Source organism: Trematomus bernacchii, unplaced genomic scaffold (assembly GCF_902827165.1).
Source record: "Trematomus bernacchii unplaced genomic scaffold, fTreBer1.1, whole genome shotgun sequence".
NCBI lineage: Eukaryota > Metazoa > Chordata > Actinopteri > Perciformes > Nototheniidae > Trematomus > Trematomus bernacchii.
In genome coordinates this window covers 3,554,297-3,581,539 of record NW_022987698.1, presented here as the reverse complement: position 1 = coordinate 3,581,539, position 27,243 = coordinate 3,554,297, and the positions used below count along the sequence as shown (strand labels likewise).

Below are 27,243 nucleotides of genomic sequence, written 5' to 3'. Positions count from 1 at the left end.
TGCATTTCGACTTCATTCACTGGGCAGCGGCGTGGCAATGACTTTCAGCGGCAGGATACTGGCTACCTGATTACCATATTCATTGCATGGCTTTAATTAATCTGACAAATGCAGAGGTAAAAGCTGCAGTCCCTCAGCGGCGCAGGAAAGCTTGCCTGAAAACAGGGAGATAAAAGGAGTGCGGCGTGGCTCCTGGCCTTATCTGCTTTGTGTTCCAATCAGCCACGTTATTAATCATCAACATTAATTAGAGCCATTAATCATGATTCAGAATAGATGTGTCTGTGTTTGGAGGGCGGAACAGGGATAGCGCTGGAGCGGTTCGACAGCCGACACACCTCCCGAACGCTCAAATATAACCGACTGGAGTGTGCTACTTTTAATGATTAGCAGAGAACATGCAGAGGGTTGTACTTGAACACTTCCCTTCACTGAAAAAATAGTAGCTTATAAAATGAAGGTTTTCCCCATGTTCACGTGGAGTCCTTCAGTTAAATGAAACCTAAGCAGATATGTCATAACAGGGAAGATATTCATTATTATAAGTTCAAATGAATCGATAAATAAATGATTAATGTTGGGAAAACTCAACAGAATTGTCACACAGTCTGTTAACAGTAGACTTTAGGGATATATTACTTCAGTGGAATATAGACTTGCTTTGTGTTTGCACAGCATCCCTATCAATGTGTCAGTCGCAGAGTGAGAGAGGTTTACTGTACGGGAACTTACTTCATTCAGGATTGTGAACGCTTCAGCCAGAGCGACGCCCAGCAGCCCGATCCCCTTAGCAAACAGCTTTTTCAGATGTTCGCGGAAATGCTAGCAATAAAAACAAATATAAACATTTTAAACATCAATGACAGAAATTCAAGCTGAAACAATCAACGTACATTCATCCCATATCAGAATGAGCTCGACTCACGTCTTTATTGGTCCTGTCGGCTCGGACCAGAGTGCCATTCAAACAAGGCTCCACATAGTGGATCTCCTGATTATACTGTGGGATGCCAAAACATTTAGATACATCCATACATACCGAGGTCCAGTTCTCTTAAATACTTAACACAGAAATGTGACAATATGTTGTTAAGATTACAGACAGTGAAACCAGGCTGAAGACAGAGACATGCACAAACATATAAACAAATAAAGACACAAACTAAGGAAAAGTTGAAGTAAAAACGTACTGCAATGACGTTGAAGAAGTCATCATCTCCAAGTGTGTCTAATATGGAGGAGACCGTCTGCCTGGCGATGGTCAGCCTCAGTCCTTTCATGCTTCCACTCACATCGATTAAGATGACAACATCTTTAGGGGACGTTGCTGCTTGAATATACCTGGAATGTTACATAACACATGTTGACACCTTGTCGCAGTAATAAGTAAGAAATTGAGAAATATTGCAGACGATAAAATGCAGTAACAGAGCAGCACATTGGGGTCTAGTATGTAGGCTTACCACTTCCTGTTTCTACAGTCAAATCCAATCACACCATGTTCATCTGGATGCCACTTTACTCCTGAAAAGTAGATCAGAAAGTAAGTAAAGAGAAGGAATGAGAGATATTAAATCACAACATTTAACAGTTAATAATCAACCTGAAAGATGAACTGCACCATATAGTGCATGTTGGGTTGTTTTATATTTAAAGCTGACTGTATTAAGTCCTCACAAACAAATTATACTTTACATTCACAGGGAGGTTACCAACAATGCTGTAAGTTTAAAAGGCTTTTTTAAAAATTTTATTGGTGTCCATTAATTGAGTTTTAGATGAATTAAATCCTACATATATAACAGTGTAGATAGAAGAACCTTCAATTGACTAACAGAACAAATTCACTGTATGTGTAAAAAAAAACGTCTTACATTCAAATGTTTCTAATTACAAAAGTATCGAAAGTAAATAAATGCATCATTAGCTAAATAAACTGCAAAATAGCCTAAGTGCTATATTACTATAGTGTTAGATCATTAATATTCAACTGGATACATTAAAAGCTATGAACAACTTTTTTCTCAATAAATTATTTTACTGTGAGAAATGCAGTCCTGCATGGAAATACATGTTTTTGCAAAGGTTAGAAGAGTTGTCGTAACTTAAAGCAGGCGGGCCTCAGATTAAACCACGTGTTGTCACATATCTCTGAGCAACACACGGACACAGTCACGATGAAGGAGCTGCACTGTTAATTGCTCAATAAATAACAACTTAAAATGGTTGATCATGTCACGGATATTTAGGATTATTGGCTTTTAGCATGTACCTTGATGTTGTAGTTAGTCAAGGAGAGGGTTATTATTAACTAATACAAATATACCATATGTTCTAAACTGGTCCTATCTTTTGTATAGAAAATCTTTATCTGAAAGGAGGGGGAAATAAATGTAGTGAAGTGAAAAGTGTGAAATCTCCCTTAAATTTCTTTAGGTACTCGAGTAAGGTTTAGGAGATGTTACAGGCCCAAGTGCTTGAGTAAATGTACTTAGTCACTTTCCAATACTGTCCACGGTATAATCTACATATTTTGGGGATCTATCTGTCTTTATTAATTTGAAAACTCTCTGGATATTTCATGAAGCAGGAACCCAGAATCCAAGAAGAGTTAGAAGAGTGCTTTTTGAATATATGATATACATGATGAATACATTGGTAAAACTAAAGTAGTGTGGAGTGATCTCCTTAATATCAATTGTTTCAAATTAAAAGTCACACAGAGTCTATGTCTGTATTGTAATATCCTCATCAGCTGTCTTTCTGTAGCGCTACCTTAGCACTGCAGTGTTTCAATGTAACAGTCTGATGGGTTCGGTTGGATCCAGCAGCCACGCGCTGTTCCTCAGCACGACAGCAGACCCACACCGGCAAATTCTGATTAATTACAGTCTGTATATATGCATCCTCTCTGATGGTCTGTAAAATTACAACATTAGCCAAATTACCCCTTTAGTGATTCTAAATCATTTGTTCTGATCTGGGTTTTTTTGTCTTGTACTGTCGTCTGATGGTTATTTTCAAACACACACACACACACACACACACACACACACACACACACACACACACACACACACACACACACACACACACACACACAACACACACACACACACACACACACACACACACACACACACACACACACACACACACACACACAGGACAGACAGTTAAAAGCAACGACAGACAGACAGACACATTGACAGCACTCACCAGGGTACTGCCTGAAGAAACCTTTGGCGCTCCCAAAGTACTGCCAGATCAGCGTTGGGTCTCTTTCAAAATTATCCACAAATACTTTATTCAGAGCCTCGGACCAGTAGACTCCGTTCACTATATCAGGATCTGAGGAGGATGTGGGGAAAAGGCAGAGAAAAGAGGAAAAACTAGTAAATTAAATGGTGATAATAGTCATCATCCTGGTTACTATTACAGAGTGCACAGTTGACCTTTGTCCCTTATTGACCCCCCTGAAGGAGATACAAAGCCTGTGACTAAATCATCCCCTCCCCTCCTCCTGCTGGACGACCCTCCCTTTGTGCTGTGAACAGAGACTTATGGGGAGTTCATTACAGCCAAACAAAAGCGGCCCTGGTGATTCACAGAGCGAGGTGACACACTCCGTTAAAAAACAAGAAGCGACTTAACAGCAAGCGTATGACAAACATCTTTCCCACCCCACCACCCGCTCAACACTCTTTTCCAGTCTCCTTGAGAGGTCTGCAGTTGCTTTCCCTTTATGTCTGGACTGTTATTGATCCCACAACTCCACTTCTCCCAGGCCGTGACACTGATACAGAATTAGCTACCATTTCTCTCTCTCTCCACTTACTTTCCTCCCTCCTGTTCTCCTCCCAGTTCATCAGCCCACAGTGGGTAAATATCACTCACATGATGACAGAGCTCTCACCTTTGTTGTACATGTTGGTCGGCACCTGCACCACGCTGAGGCTCAGGTTGACTGACAGGTTATTGAAATGGTCGTTGGGCTCCAGGAGGAACTCTCCGCCGAGCTCTACGTTATTGCCCTCCTCGTCCACCTCATTGATCAGCACGGCGTTGAAGTACTCGTACTGAGGAAAAGAGAGAATAGTTTTACATTAACTGTAATAAAACTTGATATTGTGTTGGTATTAGTGCTTAAAAGATAGGTTTGTTTAAACCAAACTAGCTTTAAGCAATACTTCCGATCTCAAATGTAACTGAAGAAATGTATCTTGCTAAAATCATTAGCATACAAAATTATCTTCAAAAAGGGATTTTAATGTAAATGATGGAGTAGAAAATACATAGACCTGGTCTGTGCAAAAATATCCACTCTAAAGTTCAACCAAAGTCTGAGCGTTCCAAGTATATCTAAAGTTAGTCGTTTAGACTCTGTTTCCCCTGACAGTGTTACTGAGGCGGATGGAGACTTAAGGGGTTACACACTTTTCCCTCATAAAGTTAATGCTTTTCTCCCACGCAATATTTATCAAAACATATAGCAATGTGTGCTTTGTCCTCACAGCAGAATAAGCTCATAATGAAGAAAAAAAAAGTAAAGATGACAGAATGAAGTACTGCAAATAAAGCAAGTATCCCAATAAAATAAGATAATAAAATAGGGTTTAAATGATTCATAATTACATGGTTTCATAGCTTCCCACAATCTGGAAATATTATACAACATGTTTATATTGCATTTATTTGAAAGAGGCTTATGACTAAAATTATCCAAGTAATTTCCTCCAATTACAAACAACATTTGTGATACATTTGGTGGCTTGCTCAGCGACGCTTTGCTTTGTGAAATGTGTATTCACTACAGCAGCTCTAATAGTCAGTATCATGTAAGGAGGAAGTGCAAAAAGGACTTCATGGCTGCTAGTGAAAAGTCTTGCCTCTTTAAAGTGAAACTCAACAGTTTGTCTGTCCTGTCCTTCACTACCTGCAGAAGAAGGACTACCTCATCTGAGCGGCCTCTCTGTGGCCTGTGCCTCTTATATTGGCTGCACCAAGAGAGGGAGGAGGAGAGGGAGAGTGAGAGAGAGGGGAGGGAGAGAGAGAGAGGAGAGAGGAGAGAGAGAGAGAGAGAGAGAGAGAGAGAGAGAGAGAGAGGGAGAGAGATGGGTGATGGACTCTACAGCATCACACTCGGGGGAGGCCGCACGGGCATCACCATCAAGCAGCCGCTGACAGCTCATACCACGCCTGAGCAGCTCCCTGACGAGCTGCGGCAGGGCGGGTGGTGGTGGTGGGTGTTGCTGCAGAGGGGAGCAGCGGGGGAGAGAAACGTGCACCCTCAGCAGAACTGATAGTGCTGTAGAGAGGCACGTTAACCACCAGGGTTATTACTGTAGAGCAGGCCATGGGACACTGCAGCTCTCTGAGACGCCCGACCGACTCTCGCACCACCGCAGTTAGCTGGAGGCCCTGCTGCAGAATGAGAAGCTACAATACGGGCTACTGGGTCTTAATGTGTACCGCCAAAGTCTGGAGACAGTTGGTCCAAATAAGACTTCTCTCTTTTCCCTGATGGTTTAACAGGCCCTGACTTTGCTGCGTTTTCTATAACGAAAAGCTTCGTAGTTGAATAACTTGTTTAGAAGCTGCACTGCGCACTGATTTTTTACGGATCACATTGTTCAAGGGGACGTGTTTTTTTAGATGTTCGGTACAGTAATATTTGATCCACAAAAAATATACTTTATTTTATAGCACAATCCCCCTTGTATAGTTGTATCTTTGATATAGGCAAAATACACTCTGGACTGTACTATAACAAATAACTACATTATTTTTCTTATGATTCTTAGAAACCACTGTGATAACAGCAACCAATAAAACAAATATAATCATGTAGCATTTTAATAACATACTTCTACTCCATTTAAATGAACGTAAATACTAAACATTAATTTTAAATCACACAATACCTTTTATATGCTTAAAAAATGTAAGGGGAAAAAGCAGTGGGCCTTTTCCTTAAGGCTTCTTAAGACAAGGTTTTGGGACAAAGGTTAAAAAGAGCTTGAATGCAGACAAGGAACATTAAATGCAAACACTCTGCTGCTTAATTTAAAATGATAATTTAGATAACATTAACATTTCATATTTCTGACATATATCCAAATGTTCCTGATTTTTACATCAGACTCTTTTTCTAGGTCCACATAAATGTCGAGAGTTAAAGGTTAAGCTCTATTAGAAAACATTAAGCCAAAGAAACTTTAAGCCAAGAAACATTAATGTAAATAACATTTTAGAACCAAGTCTCTTTTTGCAGATTTGATCTGCACACCCTTGAACTTCTGACTATGATCGGGTCAATGCAAAACACCGACTGTCCTGACACGAAGCAGCTGAGATAAGAGCAGCCGGCTTATCTCATTGTGGTCAGTGAAATGGTGCGTGAAAAATGTGCAGTGTCAGGGGAGGCGGCTAAATGATGCCACGAGGAGTAATATCATGACATCACATCATTATCGCAGGATATTGAATTTTCCTTATTATTTTTATGGCCTTTAAGATGAAATGTCTTTGATGGGCCTGTGCTGAATATAATAGCTTGAAAGAAAATAAAAATCTAAAAGCTTAACTTAACTAAATAATTTATTGTCATATAGAGGTATTTAAAAAACAAATTCATAGTTAGAATAGAAACCTATCATAAAGTACATTTTGCAGAATTGTTATGAAAATGTTTTATCTAAAATATATTTTAAGGAATTTGTATTAATACTGGTGTTGTATTATATTTGTGGAGTCCATATATATTGTTCGATTTAAAGATTAATGGTTTGAAAGATGAAGAGATATAAGAGATATATTGTCAATGACATTTGGAGAAGGAAGCCTTGTTTAAAAAGATGATTAATAACATTCATTAAAAATATGTAATAAAAACAAGTCCTACAGTATTGGCTTCATGTATAAATATTTCAGTAAAATATATTTTTGTAAATAATTAGCTTTAGAGGGAAAATCCATACTATATGGAATATGTATTTAAGAAGAGGTCAAATACGATTAACGATAAAGGCTTAAACTAATAAATAACAATTCCTTATTATTAGTCAAAAATGATCAGTCGTTTTTTTGTAGAAAGTGCTCAAAGGTCGGAACAAGGAAGGGAAATGCATTCCTATGATGTAAATGCTACTATTAAGTGTAAAGTACCGTCGTTATTCAGTGTTTTGTTGGCTCGACGTGGTGTGTTCCAATTAGAGCCAGGAAAGTGAAACAATGGCGCCGCGCAAAAGAGTTTCATTTGTCTTTGTCCGGTGAGAGAGAGAAGGGGGGGGAGAGGCAGAAGAGAGGGGAGGGAGGGAGGGAGAGAGAGAGGAGAGATAAGAGACAATGAGAGAGCCACCGAGGAGACGGAGATCGAGATATAGAGAGAGAGAGAGAGAGAGAGAGAGAGAGAGAGAGAGAGAGAGAGAGAGAGACACCAACAAACCACAGAAATACTGCATTCCCTCTGCAGACACTTGGAGGCTCAGTGTGCCGTGGAAATCCGCACTGTGAGAGCCTCTGAACAACGTCCTGGAGAGCATTCAGTGTAAAATACGACTAAAAGGAAAATCACTGCAGGCCGACTTCTATCTCCATTTTTTTAAATCGCTGCCTTAGCCACAAAGAACGAGTCCTAAATGATCTCTCTCCTGGAAAATGTTACTACTTTAATCGAAATATTTAACCATGCATTACAACCTGCAGCACATCTTTTAATTCTGCATTCATCAGGACACAGCTGCATACTGTAGCCTATTACAGTTATTCGCTCACCAGCTGCAGCAGCACAGGCTTGCTTTGAGCAACGATAACATGTAAAAACAGTCAGTGTGAGTTATGGCAGCATGGCACTGCAGCCTTCAATATGTGCGGCATTGCTTATCAAAGAAGCGTTATGTATCAAAGCGCTGACAGGACTTGAGTGTGAAGGGCGATGCCAACGCAATTAAAGACTTTTAGGGCCTATTACCCTTCTCTAACCTTGCAGCATCTTGCCCAACTAAAATGCATCATGGTCTAACACGATGTCACACCTATTTTAAAGAATAATTATATCCCTCTTTACTTTTCTTTGTCGGGGACAAACCTCACCTGCAGGTCGGGATTATCTTCATGCTGATGGTGCGCTTCTTCTGCTGCCTCCACCAGCCGCTGAGGGGCGGAGAAACGGTGGTTAATAATGTCTTATAAAGGCAATGTTATAGGTTAAAACATACATGCAACTCAATTACAAAAAAAATGTTGATATTTACGTTAGGGAAATATTCAGCATTCGCTTCTCTATCCTTCCACAAACTTCGACTAAATCCATTTATTCCCAGAAGTTTTTCTACACCCCGCAGCTCTCTGTATTTGTCAAACGTGTTGTTTTTGCCACTCAATTATTTTCAACTTTAACAAAATGTCATTCCATTGAAGAGGAACATGATGGAGGACCAATGCCTGATTTTAGATTAATCTTTAGACGGAATCCATGTCCATCTTTAGTTTTAAATTGAACTCAATAATAGGTTTTGTTGACAGAACTGTTAGTTTCTTCCTCTTGGCAAACCTTGTGTTATTTGTTTGTAAGGACACAAATATGCATAAAATGTAGGGCAGTACTGTGGAGTGCAGCTGTGAAATGATTGATGGAGGCAGGATTTCATGCAGCGATAATAACTGGATTCTGTAAAATGTGCTTTGCTCTGAGTTTCCGGGGGAAATGCCACCTAAACGTTACAGTCACTCACATCCTCGAGCCAGGCAGGTAATTAACACCTCTCACATGTGTCAAAATAACTGCTATATAAACACAACTGGGGCGCTGTGGCAAAATGCAATTGACCTTGCGGTGAGATTTCATGTCGTCAGCAGATGGAAAATAAAAAAATAACATCAAGGAATAAATATATGTTTTTCTGATTTATAATAGAGAATACGCATGTTTTAAACCTGCAGACAGGCGACCTACAACACTTTATTGAGGTCACTTCCTCATTTTAAACTCCTTTTCAATTTGGAGAAAGTGATGACGTCATTAGATTAGTAGCTAGCTTAATTATCACACGTGTAGTTTTTTTTTTTACGACCGTTACATTTGTGCCATTTATTATTTTGACCTAATTACAAAAAAATACCCTTATACGTCGATGTATGTCATGGAATACAATCATGTTAATTCAATTAAGCGTTTTTGTATACGTGTCATTTATAAACTGAGCTGTCATGAAGTGTCGCACACATGGGATCAGGCGGGGGGAGATAAACGTTATCATTTCCCAGCAGTCCCTGCGAGGTGCAGCATTAAAATGGTTACAAGCTCCTCTGCGCTGGGGTCACAGACAGGCTGCTGCTGGGAGGCTGACAAAGGCTCAGGCCTGCAATAAATTACATGAGACCATATTCAAAACGGACCTTTCCATTAACAATGAGATGTTGGTCTTTGAACACAGCACAATAGTCTGCTTTTTAAGTGATCATGTGCTTGATTTAGGGACTGCAGGAAAATTAGGCCTTTTGTGGTTGAAAAAAAAATCTTACACTTTATAAGAAAACATATGACAGTCCACATTAATATTTTCTTTTGACCTTTTAAGACACAATGCAGCCTTAACCAAATATCACAAACCAATAAAACAGTGTTCTCCCCTTTTAAACCATCATTTACCAAAACAATAATGTTCACATATCTCTCAATCACACATTAGTAGATTTAGCAATTGCAGAAAATGATGGCAAGCTCAATGAAATTCTGCAGATTGTTCCTGAAATATGAAATGCCTTTTTTTAAGAACATATTGCACATACCCTGGTTGCCTCTGCTTTTTTCCAGAACACTTCCTCCAGCTTCAAAGCCAGGTTCTTGACCAGCTTCACACCATCAATTTCTTCAACTCTGACTGACTTTTCAGGTTCTTTATATTTCTGAAAATAATCAAAATGTGGCATTCACACATATATTCACACATATTGTAACTCTTATAAAACTGGCTGCAAGAAAAAAAACTGCTAACCTAATGAGTTAATGTGGTTGATTAACCGATCAGAATTAACACATTAGGGGTGAATTAAATGTCCACTTAATAAGACAAAAAAAAACAGATAAGATAATTAGGATAATCCTCTATTTCTGTGTGCGTTGTGCAACATCTAAGCACTTTTGTTTCCCAGCGTCCCACTCCAGAGAGGATGGGAATTGTTAAACAAGGCTTATAAGAATTCACATGTTGGCTGACAAGCTGCATGCATCCAGTCTCAGATGAACGGTTGATAAAACCCTCCCTGCAACACAGAGTGATTGATAGTCTTTATCCCGTCGCATTGGCTGCACATACTGCTCCTTTATCTGTGATTGGCTGGAGATGGCCATGTTGTGTGGCCGGTGAAGGGGGCGGGGCTGGATCTGAAGGCTATGCATGGTAAGAGGGTAATTGAAATGGAGTCAAAGCACAGGAGAAAGATAATAACGTGTCAAGCTTGGGCGATTCTGGGTAATGAACTACACCTCACATAATGCTGATTCTGCTGTATACACAGGACCTCCAGTGATACAGAACAAAGCCCGCCACAGCTCGGAGGAATATAACATTACATAATCCCAAAACCTGCCTCACACACATACATACACACTCTGAAACACAAAGCAAATAAAAACAAAAACCTGATCCTCTCACGCCGTCCAGTCGGATTCCTATAATCCTATCTAAAAATTATACATGGGCCACGTAAGGCACACATTCAAACACATTAAACATCGCCGGGACAAGACGCACACAAAAACACACACTCACCAGTACATGAGGCGACAAATTACCTACTGAAAGGAAGAGTGTGGGCTCTCAGTGAAGCAGAACAGTTCATTTCACGCCTGTCCTCCTCGCCTCAGCACCCGGAGTCCCCATGCCCCCCCCCCCCACGCCCCCCCTCACACTCCTCCAGTCATCAAGAAGAGGTTAAGCCCCATCCATCAAAAGCACTGATCATGGTTATTGATTAGAGCAATGACCAAAGCAGGAGGGAGGCCGGGAGCCTGTGAAGGAGCGGCGTTTCCCCCTCTGCAGAAATCTTAGTAAAATCGGGTAATTCACCATAAAAGCATCTAATGATCAGCCTTAATGACGAGCCCCTAACGACCCGTCAGCTCCCTCACAGCTCACTGCTTTGTGCTGACTGGCTCGGCACAGCTCTCTGCAGACATGCCTCCATGAACAGGAACACGGACAAAGTGCTTGCATACACACAAAAAGAAAGGGGACAGATCTGCAGGGCATATAGCAAAATGTTTTTGTACAAAGATGAAATATAATTGGGAAAACATTGAAGGGCATTGCTTCAGCTTCCACCACATGATTGAATATTAAATCTTATTTGATATTACTGTCACCTCAGTGCAAGGAGGTCCTAGGTTTGGACCCAGGAGTCGCTTTCTGTATGCCGTTTGAAAGCTCTCCCCATGTTTGCGTGGACTTCCTCTGATTCCTCCGCTCTCCTCCCACGCTGCGAGGCATGCAGCATTTTTTGGGTTAATCCTGCCCTTGACTGGGGATCCGGGCTCAGAGCTGGAGTTGGTCCCTGGACGTGGTGCTGTGATGGCCCACAGATCCTAAAATAGTGAGCAGGGTCAAATGCAAAGGATTAGTAAGTGTGTCTCATGGTGTAACTCAACCTACAGAAAGAAAGTAAAGATTCGTCAAAGTCACAAAGAAACAGGGTGTCCCAGAAAACAGTTTACACAGGATTTATACTTTGCATGAAGTAAATGGATGCCACGTTCACTGGGTGACCAGAAAAATACTAGCACTGTGACGCAGTCCTGTGATAAATGACAGCTCTTACAATGAAACCATGTTGTCGGAGAGGTGTTAATTCAATTCTACTGTCATTCTGTGGCTAATGTATTAGGTGTTAGTGAATTAAATATGTAACATTAAAAAGTGTCTCCAATCTTTTTGTTCTTTCATATTGTGCATGCAATATACAATAGAGTCTAACTCAACACTACAAAAAAGCGAACATTTTAGTTACAAATAGTTATAAATAGTTTGTGGCGTGTCCTACAAAACCCAGCAAGCATTAAGTTTGACCCTAAAGAATAAAACAAGCTTTAACTGCTGATTAGACAGAACACATTGGAAATTTGAGTCTCAATCCTTCAAAAGCCATTATTTAGTTGGCCTCAAGTGCCAATTGCCTACTGTATTGGTTTGAGGTGTTATGTACAGGTACACAACCCATCATCAGTTTTACCTCTTCCACCCTCTTTGTATGTCCTTCTCTTGTTTTCCTTTATATATACAGTTTATGTTGTTTCCCAGTTCATTATATGTGTCCAATCATTATAGCCAAATCCAATCATTGGACACATATAATGCACACGTTTTCCAGAACATTTACATTTGATGTAATGATGCAGACATAAAAACACAGTGTGTTGGGTGTGTATATTTAACATGGTCATTAAGTATCCCCAGTCGAAACGAGTAAGAATGTAAAACAGAGTGGATATCCTTTTCCTAAATCTCTTTTGCAGTCTGTTAGCAGGTGTATTATAATCCAGTCTGTCTCCTTGTATTTGTACATAATAAGGAGAAATGTACAGAGTTAATTCAGATTGAATGTCTTTTAAAACAAGTACAATTTCTGGCAAGGGTTAAGTAGACTTCAAACACATTATAGGCCTGCTGATGAACAGACTCAGCGGAGGCCTGCGAGCACAGAGCACACATGTGCCATCAAGTGGTCAGAAAGGTAAATCTGCTGCAGCATCATCACTCAGTCTCTGCTGACTTCACTCATCATATCAACACTCCCTCCCTCACCCCCTCACCCACTATCGAACACATCCACACACTTATTCAATTTGTCTCCTTGTCACATTCATATCCAGAGGTGGAAACTCTTGACTCCAGAGAGTTAACTGGAGAGATGAGATGAGAGAGGAATCAGAGCCGTGGTTAATGGGCCGTGTCAAGAACAAACACACATTTGCGCAAGAATGCACGCATACAGAGACACACACACGGAAGCACACGCATGCATGCACACACAAACACACACACATGGAGCCTTGTCCCTACTAAACACACCTGAGTCTCCTCTAAAACAACGCATCAGCATTCATCTGAGACACCAAAATGTCTCCGCAGCCATTACAGAGGGAATACAGCATTACATTGTACAATGTGTGTAACTAGCATCAGACAAAAAGGGGAAAATACATTTGTTCAGACAAGAAGGGTGATAAGAAAACTACCTTTTGAAGGAGTTGGGATCCAGAATATTTTGCAGAAATTGATTTTATTTCTCCACCAAATGCTGAAGCCCAGAGCTTCACGCTAGAAAACAAAACAGACAAATAACAGTTTAGTCAAAAATCTCCTGAGTATGTTAAGATGTGAATAAAAATGAGTAAATAAATGAAAAGGAAATTGATTTAATTGAATATTTTTTCTTTGGTACAAATTTAAATGTATTGCAAAAAACCCCATTGATAGTAAAGTAAGTACATTTATAGTAACTCATATGATATGTTATTTTGAACATCAGTTAACACTTTGAATGTGTTATCATTTTCTTCCCACTGAATACTTCCTGTCCTCTCCTCACCCCAGCTCCTAAATGCCTTTAAGCTCTCCTCAGCTGTCACTTTCTTTTAGCTTTTTTTTCCTGACACGATCAGTCAAAAGATTATGGTCATGGCCCGTTGTCCCTGACCTTCACTCTCCTGACAGAGGATTGCTTGTAATTCTGATGATCTATACTGTAGTTACTGGAGCTCCTTCCATTAAACTGCAAATGACTCTGGCTGAGCCTGCAGTGGAACACTGTACCTAAACATTTGAACAAGACGCATTTAAACGTCCTTAGAATTTGTTTATAGGATTGGGAAATTGTGGGAACCTACATTAGGAAAAGTATTTTATAATATATAATTAAAAAAGAAATAAGGATTTGCAGTTCTGAACAGTGTTTAACAAAAACAGCTGTTCTGATTTTCAACTCAATTGATGTTCTGTTTGTAAGCGTTTGCAAAATATTTTGGGATATTAAACCAAACGAACTATTAAAAGAACTTGCAGGAAATGTTACTGCAATCTTTTTTGCACATTTTTGCCTTTTTGAGTTTTTGCACAAAATGTAAAAAAAATATATAACTCTGTCATGAGTGTAATCCTCAGTCAGATTCACTTTTTGAATATTTACACATACTCTTCTCAGGTTTTAGAAACAATTTGAAAAACAACATTTCACAAAAGCTTTTGCAATTAGAAAAGACAACAACCGTCTACTGCAAATAAAATCTGCTTTATAAAGACAATGTGATTCACTAACAGTACATTATTGGCATTATATGTGGACTATTGGAAATGATTAGATTACACCTATAAAGGCCTGCAGCATTGAGATTTGCAACTTTGCAACGTTAGAAATGTTCTTATAGATAAGAAGGTCATTTTTTGTTTCGTTTAAAATAATTTCCTTTTTATCAATTGGAATTTTTTTAAATGTGTGATAAAAATATTGTATAGTTAAAATGGACACATATAATGATTATTATCAATTGACTAATTTATAAACTGCAGCCAAATACTAAATATAAACCTCTTAGATCTAGCAGTTAAATCAACATTTCAGTTTCTCTACATTTTGTTGTATTTTTAGTCATGCTACTTTTTTTGCAAAAATGCAAATGTGTCTTAAGTAGGCCTGTGTGTGGTGTGGAAATAAACATACAATTAAACTTCACTTCTTAGTTTAATTGAATTCCACTTGAATGCATTTAAAAATGTTCAAACAAATAAACGAATCTATCTGTACCTGTCCCTGTTCTATCCTCTTTTTTTTTTTTTAAAGGAAAAAAAAGAATACAATTCTGCATTATTAATGTCTACATTTCCTTTGTGTAACAGATCGACCTATCAGGTAACTCATGTGAAACAAAGTTGCAGAGGTGCTGCTCACTCACACTGACAGAGGGATCCCTGGCTGGGACCCCGACACCTCCACCACATCCAGCCCAACGAGGGTCCAGAGCAGGAGCAGGCTGCTGCTACTGCTGCACATGTGCGAGAACAGGAGGCTCCACTTCCCCAGCATCTTCCTGAGAGAAAGTCTCTGTACAGTAAACACAATCCCGTCTCAGCCCCGTGCTGTTCTGCAGGACCGGTGCACCGTCTTCAGCCGCGAAACTGCCCGCACGTACCCTACTGTATATGAGAGAGAGAGAGGGAGAGGGAGAGGGAGAGAGATAGAGAGAGAGAGGAAGAAAGAGAGAGAGAGATAGATAGAGAGTCACCCTCCAGCCTCTACGCTGCTCATTCCGCCTTTTTACTCTGAAAGGGGACCCCCGCCCCCCCCCTCATCCGGCTTTCTGCTGCAGGACCTTTTATTCCTGTAAGCGTGTCGTCTGCGTTTCTGCACCGGAGCCCGAAAAGCTCGAGGAGGTAAAATGTGCCGAATCTGCTTCCTGCAGACAAGGGGGGGGGGGGGTCCTCTGTTCAGTCTCCAGCTGAGAAGAGGAGCCTGGACAGGTGTTACCGGACACAGAGCGGCAAACACTATTTAAATGCAATTGCAAAATAATGAAATCAAACAGCCCTCTTAACTTTGCTTTTGTCTGCGACTCGCTTCTCTCCAGTCGACTGTTCAGAAGTTGTTGCATGAAACGCTGACGCTGCATTATACTGTACACGCTTCATGTATTGCATTGTCTCAAATCTCCACGCTGCACACACAAAACAGCTGCAAAAGCTCTATAACCGCAATTATATTTTGTAATGTATAGCATAATGAATTATTATGAACATAGAGGTTGAAATAAAAAGCACAGTATAAGGGGAGATTCTTGACTTACAATGGCTCTGTGGGCGATAATGGGACTGCAGATGTTTGATGAAAGCTTCCGCAATGCCAGCAGCACAGTAACAAAAAAACAGTGAGCACACTGAGTTCAAATAGATACTAACACAATGACCAACATAAGAGAGCCAGTGGTGGAACAAGTCTCAAACTATTTGTTTTAATAAAAGTTGCGATACAAAAATCTCCATTACAAGTGTGTCAGCTGAAATGTCAGCTACAATGTTTATCATTTATGTAAATGGATTAAAGTTAAAGTCAATATGGATAAGATATAAAGATATTTTTATAGATTGGCATGGGACATATTTGTTATAAAAGGGAACAGGTATTGTTTTCTGCAGTATCAGCATGTTCCCATTTGAGCTGCTTTATGACATTCAATATTCAGCGGGAAGAAATGTGTTCTTTATTTTAACAGTAAATCAATATTACTTATGGTTTTTGGTGTGCCATAGTAACACAAAATGAATTATTGTGAATATCAGATTGGATTGTGTTTGTTTTCTGTTGATATAGACCCCTTTTTGACTGTGAGAAGAACTGTTACACTGTGCCCAAAAAAGAGAAGTCATGCTCTAAGAAAATGGAGTTGTATAATCCGATATTCCTAATTACATACAAATACAAAGCACCTCATTAGAGAGGTTTAGTCCTCTAGGCTTGTTTTATAATGTACTCAGTTTGTCTATTAATCACAAAGCAAAAGTCATCAGTCAGGTCTCTGTGGGAGTGCAGAAGTTGTTAAGCTGTATCTTTGTCATTGTAGATCAGAAGCAGGTCTTAGGACAACGGAGACAACTCCGCTCAGCTGTGGCATTGTGCAGAGAGACATAGTGTCTTATCCACCTCACTAAAAGCCCTGCCGCACTTCCTCCTGCTGCCAGAAAACAAGGGAACCAATTTATTACAATTACACCTGAACGTAGGGGGAAGAAAGGTCTATTTCCCCCACTATCCTGGCTGAAGGTGGTCAGGTGTCTTGCTCAGTAGTGTAGACATACAATAGGTACTCTCCATATCTCCTGTGGTGTGATGATCAGCAGTTCTTCAGAGACCGGAAGTCAACATCAGTGAATCCTCCACCATGGGCAGTCCAGTGCTCTGTCGTGATGATTGGTGAGTGGACATCAGGGATACTGTTCCTGTTAACAGGGGACATCACTGTGCACCTAAATAAAGCACGGACTTCTGTCGCAGTCAGCCAGGCCAGTCAAAACAGAGGAAATAACTGCTTGTCCACCCCCCTTCCTCCCCTCCTTATACCAAATGTGTTTCCTTCTTAAAGTCAGCATGCTGGAGGGCATGTACAGTGTAAGATGGATGGGCCATCACATGCACATTAAGGGCTTTCATCAGTATGATGAAGTCAAAATGGTAGACATTGCAATCTAACAGGAAGACATGTATTGGTAACTACTCTGTAAACATCTGACCCAGTACACAAACATTGCAACATTTTCTGAACAACAATAAACCCCCCTCACCCCTTCCCTTTTGAGATGGCCATTGTCGACTAAATGTCCCCGCTGCATGAAGGCTGTAACGACTGACTTCTTTCTCCCCATCACTTACCTCACGGCTACTTACCTCCGCAATCACACACATTGAGCCAAACAAGTCTGGCAACCGACACTCATTGCAATTCCAAGATGTGATGGAACATATATGATGTGAAGTTCATCCAGCAGATTTTCACACCGTTGAAATCACTTTTCAGGGTTCAGCCCCGCTGCAAGAGCCTCTGGTTATTTAGTGCTGAAGTCTGGTTTCCAATTCAAAACATGTTGAAGGCAATAATACCCAGCAGTTCATGTTACTTCTGAGAAGCCCTTGATAGTATTGGCCTTTGCATAGCCAGAGCCCGTCACTTTGCCAGTAATGCCTCTTTGCAATAAATAAAGGAAAAATGTAGTATCTGTCCTTTCTCAACCCAATCCTGTATTCATTAATGGCACCCCTCATTTTGTCTTTTCTCTAACCATTGTATTGATACTTTTCCCATAGGTTTTTATCTTATTCTCTCTCTATTTCCTCATATCTGCCTGTCCTCCTGCCATAGTAATTTAGCCTGAAACATATCAAGAACAATGAACCTGTTCTGCGCCTTCAATTCTGTATCACTGTGATTGTCATTTTAGCTGAAAAATCATGTCCTGCATTGAAAATGTCCCTGAAGTTCAGCCAACTTAAAGCAAGCACAGAAAAAGTCACCTAAGGCAGAGCTGCTTTTGTCAGTGTTGTCATATTACTATTAATACTGTAGGAAGGCTTTAGGTAATGTTTGTGTTGATCAAGGTGGAGCTAAATGTAACTGTATCTCAAAGTAATTAGTTCAATTTGTGATAGTAAATTAAGTTTTATAGGTCTTAACAAAACTTGTGTAAACTCTTCTGAGAAAAGAAGCCAACAATATTTACTGCTAAGATGTGGTGGAGTATAGGTGTAAGGTAGCATACAACCAAATCAATTCTAGCACACTTGGACACAAAAGTGACTTCCAGGAGTGCATTTAAAATAAATGTGTTTACTTGGTTTCGTTCTGGAAATACATAAACACAAACACATCACTGAAACGTATGGAAAGATGAAAACCGTCGGTTGTAAACGCTTAAACGTGTAAAACACAAGGCAAAATGTCCACTTGCACTTAAATTCCCACAAATCACCGAGACTCACGATATCCTGCACCAGAGGTGTGGACTCGAGTCACATGACTTGGACTCGAGTCAGACTCGAGTTACCAATTTGATGACTTTGGACTCGACTTGACAAAATCACAAAACACTTGCGACTCGACTTGGACTTGAACACCAATGACTCGGGACTTGACTTGGACTTGAGCCTTCTGACTTGAGGTGACTTGATAATTTAATTCAGGGGTCTCCAACATGCCGATCGCGAGATGCCGCTAGAAGAGCAGACTCCCGTCGGGGAGAGCAGAATCTCCAGCCGCTGCAACTCTTGCTGAGAATCCATGCAGGCAGGGGCGGGACTTTATTTTGCTGAGCCACCATGCGGCCAATCATATGCAAGGACACACTAGGATCATACCATTATGTGAAAGAAGGGTGGGGGGCAGACGCTCCAAAGACAGCAGGTGTAGTGGTACAGGCCAGCTACACAGAGCGACGGGGAGACAGATTTAAATGCAAGCGCGTCGGAAAAAGTCAAGAAATTTGCGAAAACCGAAAAAAGAAGCAGCATCTGGCTGCATTTCAATGATATTGGAGAAAGCAAAGCTGAGTGCAGGATTTGTAAAATGAAAATAACCTTCAGAGCAGGGTTTTTTTTTTGGTAACCACTCAGGATTTATTGTCAGAGGTGGGAGAAGTTCAGATCTTGTACTTGAGTAACAGTACCAGAGTGTAGGAATACTCGGTTACAATAAAAGATCCTGCATTCAAAATGTTACAAGTAAAAGTACAAAAGTATTAGCATCAAAATATACTTAAAGTACCACCTGCAGAGGGATCTAGATTCAGGTGTTATTTTCCCCATAGAGACGCCTCGCTGCACATTATCCCTTGCATAAAGATAGATTGTGGGTCCCTTATAACATGTTGTACACAGTGGAAATAAACATTCTGGTCACCTCAACATCAGGGATCTTGTACATTAAACTCCTTCTGAATCAAACCGTCACGGTAGCCTTACCTTACTGATCCCTCTTACAATAGAAGACAAACACGTTACTTTACCAGCAGAGAGAAAATGGATTATTAAATTATTAATGTGAGAGCAGTTTGATTATTAAGTATTATTCTGTTGATCGATGTCATTACATTTGTTGAAAAGCACATAAGGACTTGTTTAAGACTCGTTTTGTCAAAGTTTAGGACTTGAACTTGACTTGAACTTTCCCATCCTGACTTGAGACTTGACTTGGACTTGAGCGCAAAGACTTGAGACTTGACTCGGACTTGAGCGCAAAGACTTGAGACTTGACTCGGACTTGCAAAACAATGACTTGGTCCCACCTCTGTCCTGCACAAATACACAAGCTAGCAAGCTTTAACAGGCTCCACTCCGGATGTCCATATCAGCTAACAGTGCACTGTTTCACACTCCTCATTTAACCTCATTAATCTCAAATCTGAACCACCAATAGTTAATTTAATGTATAAGTTCATTATACATCTGTGTCACTACTTTTATACACCTTTTAACCACTTTTTCTCACCTGAAAATGCATAAACAAAAGCCCATCTGCAACGTAGCTGCAAACTGCGGGCTCCGTCTAATGACTGGAGCCGATCGTGCATCTCACGTAAGAACCCTGAGCTGCCCCAAGTGCCTGTGTGAGCTTCACTCATTGTAAGTCCAATTTAAAATACTATCTATAACTGCTATTGCACATGAACATATATAGGAGAAGATTACAGGTTCATCTATACAAAATAAATACTGTGGGTCCCCCATCAAGTAAAACACCTCAACATTTTACCTAACTGCAATACTTGAGCAAATGTGGGCCTACCATAAACTGCATAGGGCCTGATTATGTTCTTCTGTAACTTATTTATCTATGATTAACTGAAGTCTAATATTTCATCACTTCGGCCAATGACATGACCCCAGAGACAGATGTGTAGTGAATGGTGGAACAACTTCATGTATGAAGTTTTGGTCAGTTTGCCACATTCATCAGTGCTTACTACAGAAAATAAGACCCATAGATGTTCCCATAGTCATCTCTAAACGCTGATTAGGAAGCGATAATGATGTCACGACAGCAGGCGGGATGATGCACCACCTTCACCCCTCCACCACCACAGGAACCGTGTTTCCACTTGAAGCTTTTATTAGTTCAGTAATTGCATCGTACATCAAAGTTGTGAGGAGCCTGTACTGTCTGGGACGTGCCGATAAGGTGCCTGCATGTTGGATGACGGACAGTATCATCCAGTCTCTCTCCCAACACCGCCTCCCTCAATGCTTTAATTAACTATCGACGGCGAATAAAAGCAGTTCTCTGTCACAATCCTGAAGAAAGTCCTGTAGTTGTATTTGTCTGGTTAAAAAACAACACCTGCAGCTCAAGTATTGCTGATGTACCCCGAACAAGGAATATGTAACCTGCTTTGGGGTCATTGCACGACGAGTCTCACCGCTATTTATGCAAGAGGATAGAAATGTCATGACCTCCACCCACAGAGTGCAGTGGGTCAAAAAAACATATTAGCAGGTTTGTAGGCATTCACCAGATGCCAACGGATTGATGGTGTATACTGCTGCATGGCCTGTGATTTGTTGCACTGTTGGTGCTTGTTTTCGAATATTTATTGTGGTGCATTTCGTGGGTTGAAGCAACTTTGAAACAAACATTTAATGATCTTAATGATATTTATAAGACATATAAAGTGCTTTGCTTGGAAAATTCAACTGTGCCTGAAAGTGTTTGTTTCCTCAAAAAGGTCATCTGCCCCCTCATTGAAAAACACATACTTTAATAACATGTGCTTTTAGGTTTTCCTCATCACACTTGCGTAAATGGCATACAGTACTGGATCAAGATCAGCTCCTAAGCTAGAACTCAGATGAACTTAACCAAGGCTGAAGGTATTTCAGGACTTGTTTATCTGGCTCTATGTAGTCAAAGACTTAACATCTAAGGAAATAAACACATCTTCAATACTGCATACAAATTGACCATTCTTTGCATGTATACAATGAGATTGAAGTATTGCACATCGGAAGTTTACACATTATATATTAGACCTATTTATACTCCTCTCGATCTTCAGAAATTGAAAGCAAATGTATAAAGAATATATCTAACACATGTATTTTACCAATATTTACTTCACTTACATTATTGACTCAATTGAAATCTTGCATATTGTGTAAAACTTTATCATAATGTCAAAATGTAATATAAAACTGAAATTGTATTCATGATTTTGAAGCCTAACCTTTCAAAACTCTAGGGGAAACTCTGGTTTATTCTTTCTTATTTAATAGTTTATAATAATAATAATTATATATGTATTTTATTATTATTATTTATATGTTTTTATTTATAATGTTGAGCATGTCTGAAATGTTTGTAAATGGGAATGTTTTTATTTCTATGAATAAATGAAATAATACAAACACAATTTCATTCTAAAACAATCTAAACTTTCACTAAAATCTCCTTGCTAGTTTCAACCTTTTCACTGTTATCTGGCTCAAACATCACCGTGAAACCCTCTGCTGTTAAAGGAGCTCTCACTGCAGGAACAGGGACAAATTCTTAAGCTGACTTGCAGAAAACAATGTTTTGTGTGAAGAAGGTGTTGCTTGAATAAATAGCAAGCTTCAAGTAGTAATTGACACAAGTATTTCCCTTATTTTATGGGTTTAACTGCCCTAATTACTTACTGAAATTTAGAGGGATATTAAATCCTGTATCATGTGCTTTCCAAGTTGATGGATTTGGTTTGAAGCGCAGCATCTCTATCGGTATTGCCAACACATTTAAAACCTTTATCTAAAGAAAAACAACAATTGTGATTCATGGTAAACTCAGAAGCTTTTTTAGGGGGCTTTTAACAATTTTTGCAACATTTCAAGCAAAAAAAAGATAACAACAAAATCAGGAATGAGACAAAAACTCTTTTGAAAAGAGATACAAATATAGTTATATAGCTTTAAAACCAGAGCCAGACTGCTTTCACAAACAATTGTAATCTCTGTCTTGACTTGATTGGACATAAACCTCTTACAGGGTGAAACTTTGGCACCTGTCGTTCAGTCTTGAGGATTACACTTCAGCTCGTGCTGCCCTCAGCAGCCCAGGGATCATTCATGTCAGACCAAATACAACTGTTGACTTATTCTCATCCAGCGAGCTTTAAATGCAGAATAACACATCTGACCTCTGTGAACCTTCGAGGCTGTTCAGTGATGTACAAACCTATTGTCACATTCAGGTGTCTATAAAGGTTAAATGACTTGTAAATATGTTTAATAGAGATTTATGAATTGCACATCAAGAGGTTAGTGAGTGGGTCTAGACTCTCCATTGTGTACCTAATTAAAAGCTTAACCAGTTACTTCACCAGTTTGTGAAAATAACTGGGGATAATGGGATCTTAGTGTGGGAACGTATATATAGTGTAGTGTGTATGTCCCATTTTTAAGCTGACTTGCATAAAACAATGTCATATGAAAGGCATAAATATAAAGGTACGACGGTCAACTTTAATCTCACTTAATGTTTTAATTCACATGTAAATAACATTCCAGGAGGTGGACAAAATAGCCCAAACAGCTCCATATAATACCATTTTAGTGAAGTTCATGTAATGTTTAATCTACCAAAGATGGTATTTATTTGTACACACAACAGTAGTTTACACTGTTGTGTATCAGATGATTCAATTAAATCTGCAATATTTGTCTACTGTCAGGTTTAAAAGCTTTTTCGTTGTAATCCTGTTTGGCAACCACATAAAAACATTGTCTACTAAATGAATGTATATAGCACTCCACCACGCTCTGGAGGATAAAGACCTATAGCTGCAATTCCTTTACTTGCCATTTATTTGTGCAGTTAGTATTCCCAGTATGCAATAAAGTTTTAAAGCAGGTTTATATCATTCAAATTCTCCGTATTCGGTTTGAAATTAAATAAGTTTATCATGTTTTACATGCTTTCATATCTCCTTGTCTAGATGAATTGTTACAGGCTGTTAGAGCCTTTAAAAAAAGGGTTCAACACAAGACATAAGAGTCCTTAATTGTACAAAAAAAGAGAGACAACATAAGTTTATATTTTATTTTAACAGTTATTACTAAATGTATTAGAACGACTCTGTATAGCGCTTTAGTCAAGAGGTATTGTTCTTACATGTGCTGCAGTAAATACATTGACCTGACTTGATACTAATTAAACTTTCTCTGACCCCTGGTGTGTGTGTGTGTGTGTGTGTGTGTGTGTGTGTGTGTGTGTGTGTGTGTGTGTGTGTGTGTGTGTGTGTGTGAGAGAGATAGACATAATAAGAGACTTAAGAAGTGAGGGAAAGAGCCAGACATCATCAGCTCTCATTCATATTTACTTTAACTACATTCTTGTGACACATCTTCTCTGATAATTTATTTTTCACTCTTTCTCAGTATAGACTGAACCTGGTGAGAAACACTGCAGAGATGTTCTGTACCTTAAAATCCGGAAAAAAGGTGAGGGATCACGGATCATCATTTGGAGGAATTACTCTTTGTTAAATCCAGATCTGAAGGGCTTATGCTTAGACTGAGGGCATCTGATCCCAGCTGTCACACTTGAGGAGTGAGAAATTGAACACCTAGGAACTCCGGGAGGAGGAAGAAGAGGAAACTACTCGACAACTCTGCAGGAAAAGAAAGCTTTGTACCATGCATCCATCTGCTGTGCAAAATGCTTCCTACATGGGCCCACATGGGGAACCCCCTCTGTCACGCACTGGCTTCCTCATCCTCGCCATCATTATGGCCATTTTTACCGTTCCGGCCATCATACTCAACGCTACAGTGATCATCGTGTCCCTCCTGCACAAGCAGCTGAGGCAGCCGCTCAACTTCGCTCTGGTGAACATGGCTGTGGCTGACCTGGGAACAGCTATGACTGGAGGGGTCCTGTCCGTGGTCAACAACGCCCAGGGGTACTTCTCCCTGGGAAGAACAGGCTGTGTTATGGAGGGCTTTGCAGTGTCCTTTTTTGGTGAGTAAAAGAGAGTATAAGTTGAGTACTCTTCTTAAACTGTTCATACTATTACAGATTTATGGTTCAACATGCATATCCTTTCCAGAAATGTTACATTTAAGTACATTTTTACAAGATAACTAATTTCATCCCATACATTTTTGCTTACAACATTTTTAATAAATCCCCCATTTCCTTTCTCCTCACTTCTCCACAGGCATCACATCTTTGTGCACAGTGGCTCTGATTGCAGTGGAGAGGATGTTTGTCGTGTGTAAACCATTGGGACAGATTACCTTTCAAAAAAAGCATGCGTTAGGAGGCATAGCCTTGTCCTGGCTGTGGTCCCTCACATGGAACACCCCCCCCCTGTTTGGCTGGGGCAGGTATGAGCTGGAGGGCGTCGGGACGTCCTGTGCACCGGACTGGCACAACCAAGACCCTCACAACGTCTCCTACATCCTGGCTTACTTTGCAGTGTGCTTTGCAGTTCCCTTTTTCCTTATACTAGCATCCTACTCGAAGTTAATGTGGACATTACACAAGGTTAGCACGTATACATGTTGCTTCATAACAGGTGTGGTGAAAAGTAGCTAAATGCATTTACTCAAGTACTCTCCATTTCTTTCTTTACATTTTTTACGTCATTTACTCACTATTTAATACTACTGAGGTACAATGTCCATATTCCCATACTAAAATGTTATACTTTTAGAATCACAAGATGTATCTGAAATCTGTAGTTACTGACTTCAAATAAAAATAATTTACATTGCCCATTGACTTTAGGGCTGAAAAAGGTTAAATAACACAATACTTTTCAAAAAAGATGACACAATTATTGATTATTTTTTCCTTCTTCTTTGCTCTCCCATTGATTGTTTTACAACCAATCAGATTTATCATGTGACCCTTTGGAGGCGGCCAGAACAAATGGACTCATCGACTTAACTGGATATTTATAATTAGCTCAACTTAAATAATTAGCTTAACCTAACACTGCTTATTTGTTGAATGTGATCATACATAATAATTTATCCCACACATGGGCCATTTTACTGCAGAATGATCACTTTTATTTTGTATAATTTACTTTTTATTGATAAATATACTTGCAATTGAGTATATTTTCATTGTTGTATTGGTACTTATTGTATCTGTAATACTTTTTCTAAAGAGGAATATTTTATAGCTTACAAAGCGACATGCAATTGTCCTTATTGAAACCAAGGCTTTGCATTCTTGCGGTGTGATCCAAACACCATTGGACCCATAAGTGTTTAAAACGATACTCTGCTCCCACAGGTATCCAAGATGGCCTGTCTGGAAGGCGGTGCGGTGGCTAAAGGAGAGGCGAAGGTGGCGTCCATGGTGGTTTTGATGGTCCTCTCATTTCTCATCAGCTGGTTGCCTTATGCCGGCCTGGCCATGCTGGTGGTCTACAACCCGGATGTGGAGATTCACCCGCTGGTGGCCACAGTGCCTGTTTACCTCGCCAAGAGCAGCACTGCGTACAACCCTATCATCTATATCTACCTCAACAAACAGGTAATGTTACTCCACGCATAGATAATAATTGCAGGTCTCCCTTGAAAAAGAGATCGGTGATCTCAATGGGATTCACCTGGTTAAATAAAGGTTTGAAATTAAATGAAAATAATTGAATTTAGCCAAAAGAGATGAACAACATGCAGGTAATAAACCTTGCTGTGAATCGGCTCTTAAATACTTAGCTCCATCTAGTGGTGTTGATGGACAGTGTTTAAGGATAAAGGTTTAAAGACGTTTCTACAATTTAATGTAATATTTACATGTTTTGTTCGGTATACATTTTGCATAACCAAATCAACATTTTTTAGTCTTCCCTTACAATTAAATGCCTTTTTTATTCTGAATTATTTGTCAACGCTAAACAAAAAACAGAAAGAGTTGATGTACCTGACTGAATTACAACATGTTGTAACACTTTACTTGAACTCCCCCTAGCAAGTAGTTTTTATGCACAATTTAAACATTTCAATGGTTTTAATGTATGGTATTTGTATATTATTTGTTTGTTTTAAAATATCCTATATTGACATATTATTATTATATTATTACAACAGTGTTACAACTACAACTTAATATTATTATTAACATATAAAAAGTTATTCTTGCCCCTAACTACATCATACCATGTTTAACAAATGTTTATATACAGTTCTGCTTATAAATGCTTAGAAGGTTAAAATGTAACATAAGTGATTGTTGATTTTGCCACATATTTTAACATTGGTGTTAAATAATAGTCAATATTATTATGTAGCATACATTATATGAATTGTATGCATTTCTTTTATAATAACGCAGCTCTAACTTGCTGCAAATTGTTTGTCAATATGTTTAAAGAAGACAGTATGTGTTTGCTGAACCTTTTAGGGCTCATTTTGGTTTTTTACAGTTTCGTAAATACGCAGTTCCCTTCCTGCTGTGTGGGACAGAGCCTTCGGAGGACGATGAGACATCAGAGATGACGACAGTGGAGAGCAACAAAGTGTCTCCCTCCTGAAATGTATACAAACATCAACCATCTAATACATTTCTGGCTGAAATGTTCACAATCCAGATTGCACATCTTTGTGTCACCTGACGCACACATATCAGCAACACTGTACCTCCAATGTTTAAATGTGTTTGTATTTTTTAAATGATGGATTGATGGTTAAGACTAATATTTCTTCGACTTCACATGT

At 39.5% G+C, this 27,243-nt stretch overlaps 2 protein-coding genes across 4 annotated transcripts in view; one reads left to right on the top strand and one right to left on the bottom strand.

The window, feature by feature from the left end:
• LOC117489860 (voltage-dependent calcium channel subunit alpha-2/delta-3-like) overlaps nt 1-15,175 on the bottom strand; it is a 31,385-nt gene extending 16,210 nt beyond the window's left edge. For all 3 annotated transcript variants that reach the window (XM_034139410.1, XM_034139411.1, XM_034139412.1), the window contains exons 1-11: nt 14,951-15,175; nt 13,238-13,319; nt 11,369-11,587; nt 9,793-9,909; nt 8,095-8,154; nt 3,917-4,079; nt 3,220-3,351; nt 1,464-1,524; nt 1,191-1,341; nt 926-1,000; nt 733-822 (exon numbers count right to left, since the gene is read on the bottom strand). In XM_034139410.1, coding sequence (XP_033995301.1) covers nt 733-822; nt 926-1,000; nt 1,191-1,341; nt 1,464-1,524; nt 3,220-3,351; nt 3,917-4,079; nt 8,095-8,154; nt 9,793-9,909; nt 11,369-11,587; nt 13,238-13,319; nt 14,951-15,081 — 1,281 coding nt within the window. In that variant the 5' untranslated portion in view covers nt 15,082-15,175. The remainder of the gene's footprint in view (nt 1-732; nt 823-925; nt 1,001-1,190; nt 1,342-1,463; nt 1,525-3,219; nt 3,352-3,916; nt 4,080-8,094; nt 8,155-9,792; nt 9,910-11,368; nt 11,588-13,237; nt 13,320-14,950) is intronic.
• Nucleotides 15,176-24,204: 9,029 nt separating this feature from the next.
• LOC117489736 (parapinopsin-like) lies at nt 24,205-27,227 on the top strand. The gene is made up of 4 exons (XM_034139260.1): nt 24,205-24,529; nt 24,729-25,057; nt 25,817-26,059; nt 26,952-27,227. The coding sequence occupies exons 1-4, from the start codon at nt 24,205-24,207 to the stop codon at nt 27,057-27,059; spliced, it is 1,005 nt and encodes a 334-aa protein (XP_033995151.1). The 3' UTR covers nt 27,060-27,227.
• The last annotated feature ends 16 nt before the right edge of the window (nt 27,228-27,243 follow it).

Bases quoted from the DNA above. Each gene is read 5' to 3' on its own strand.
- LOC117489736 (XM_034139260.1), top strand. From the start codon at position 24,205: ATGCATCCATCTGCTGTGCAAAATGCTTCCTACATGGGCCCACATGGG. The intron at 24,530-24,728 runs GTGAGTAAAAGA...ACTTCTCCACAG, and splicing joins CTTTGCAGTGTCCTTTTTTG to GCATCACATCTTTGTGCACA. The intron at 25,058-25,816 runs GTTAGCACGTAT...CTGCTCCCACAG, and splicing joins TAATGTGGACATTACACAAG to GTATCCAAGATGGCCTGTCT.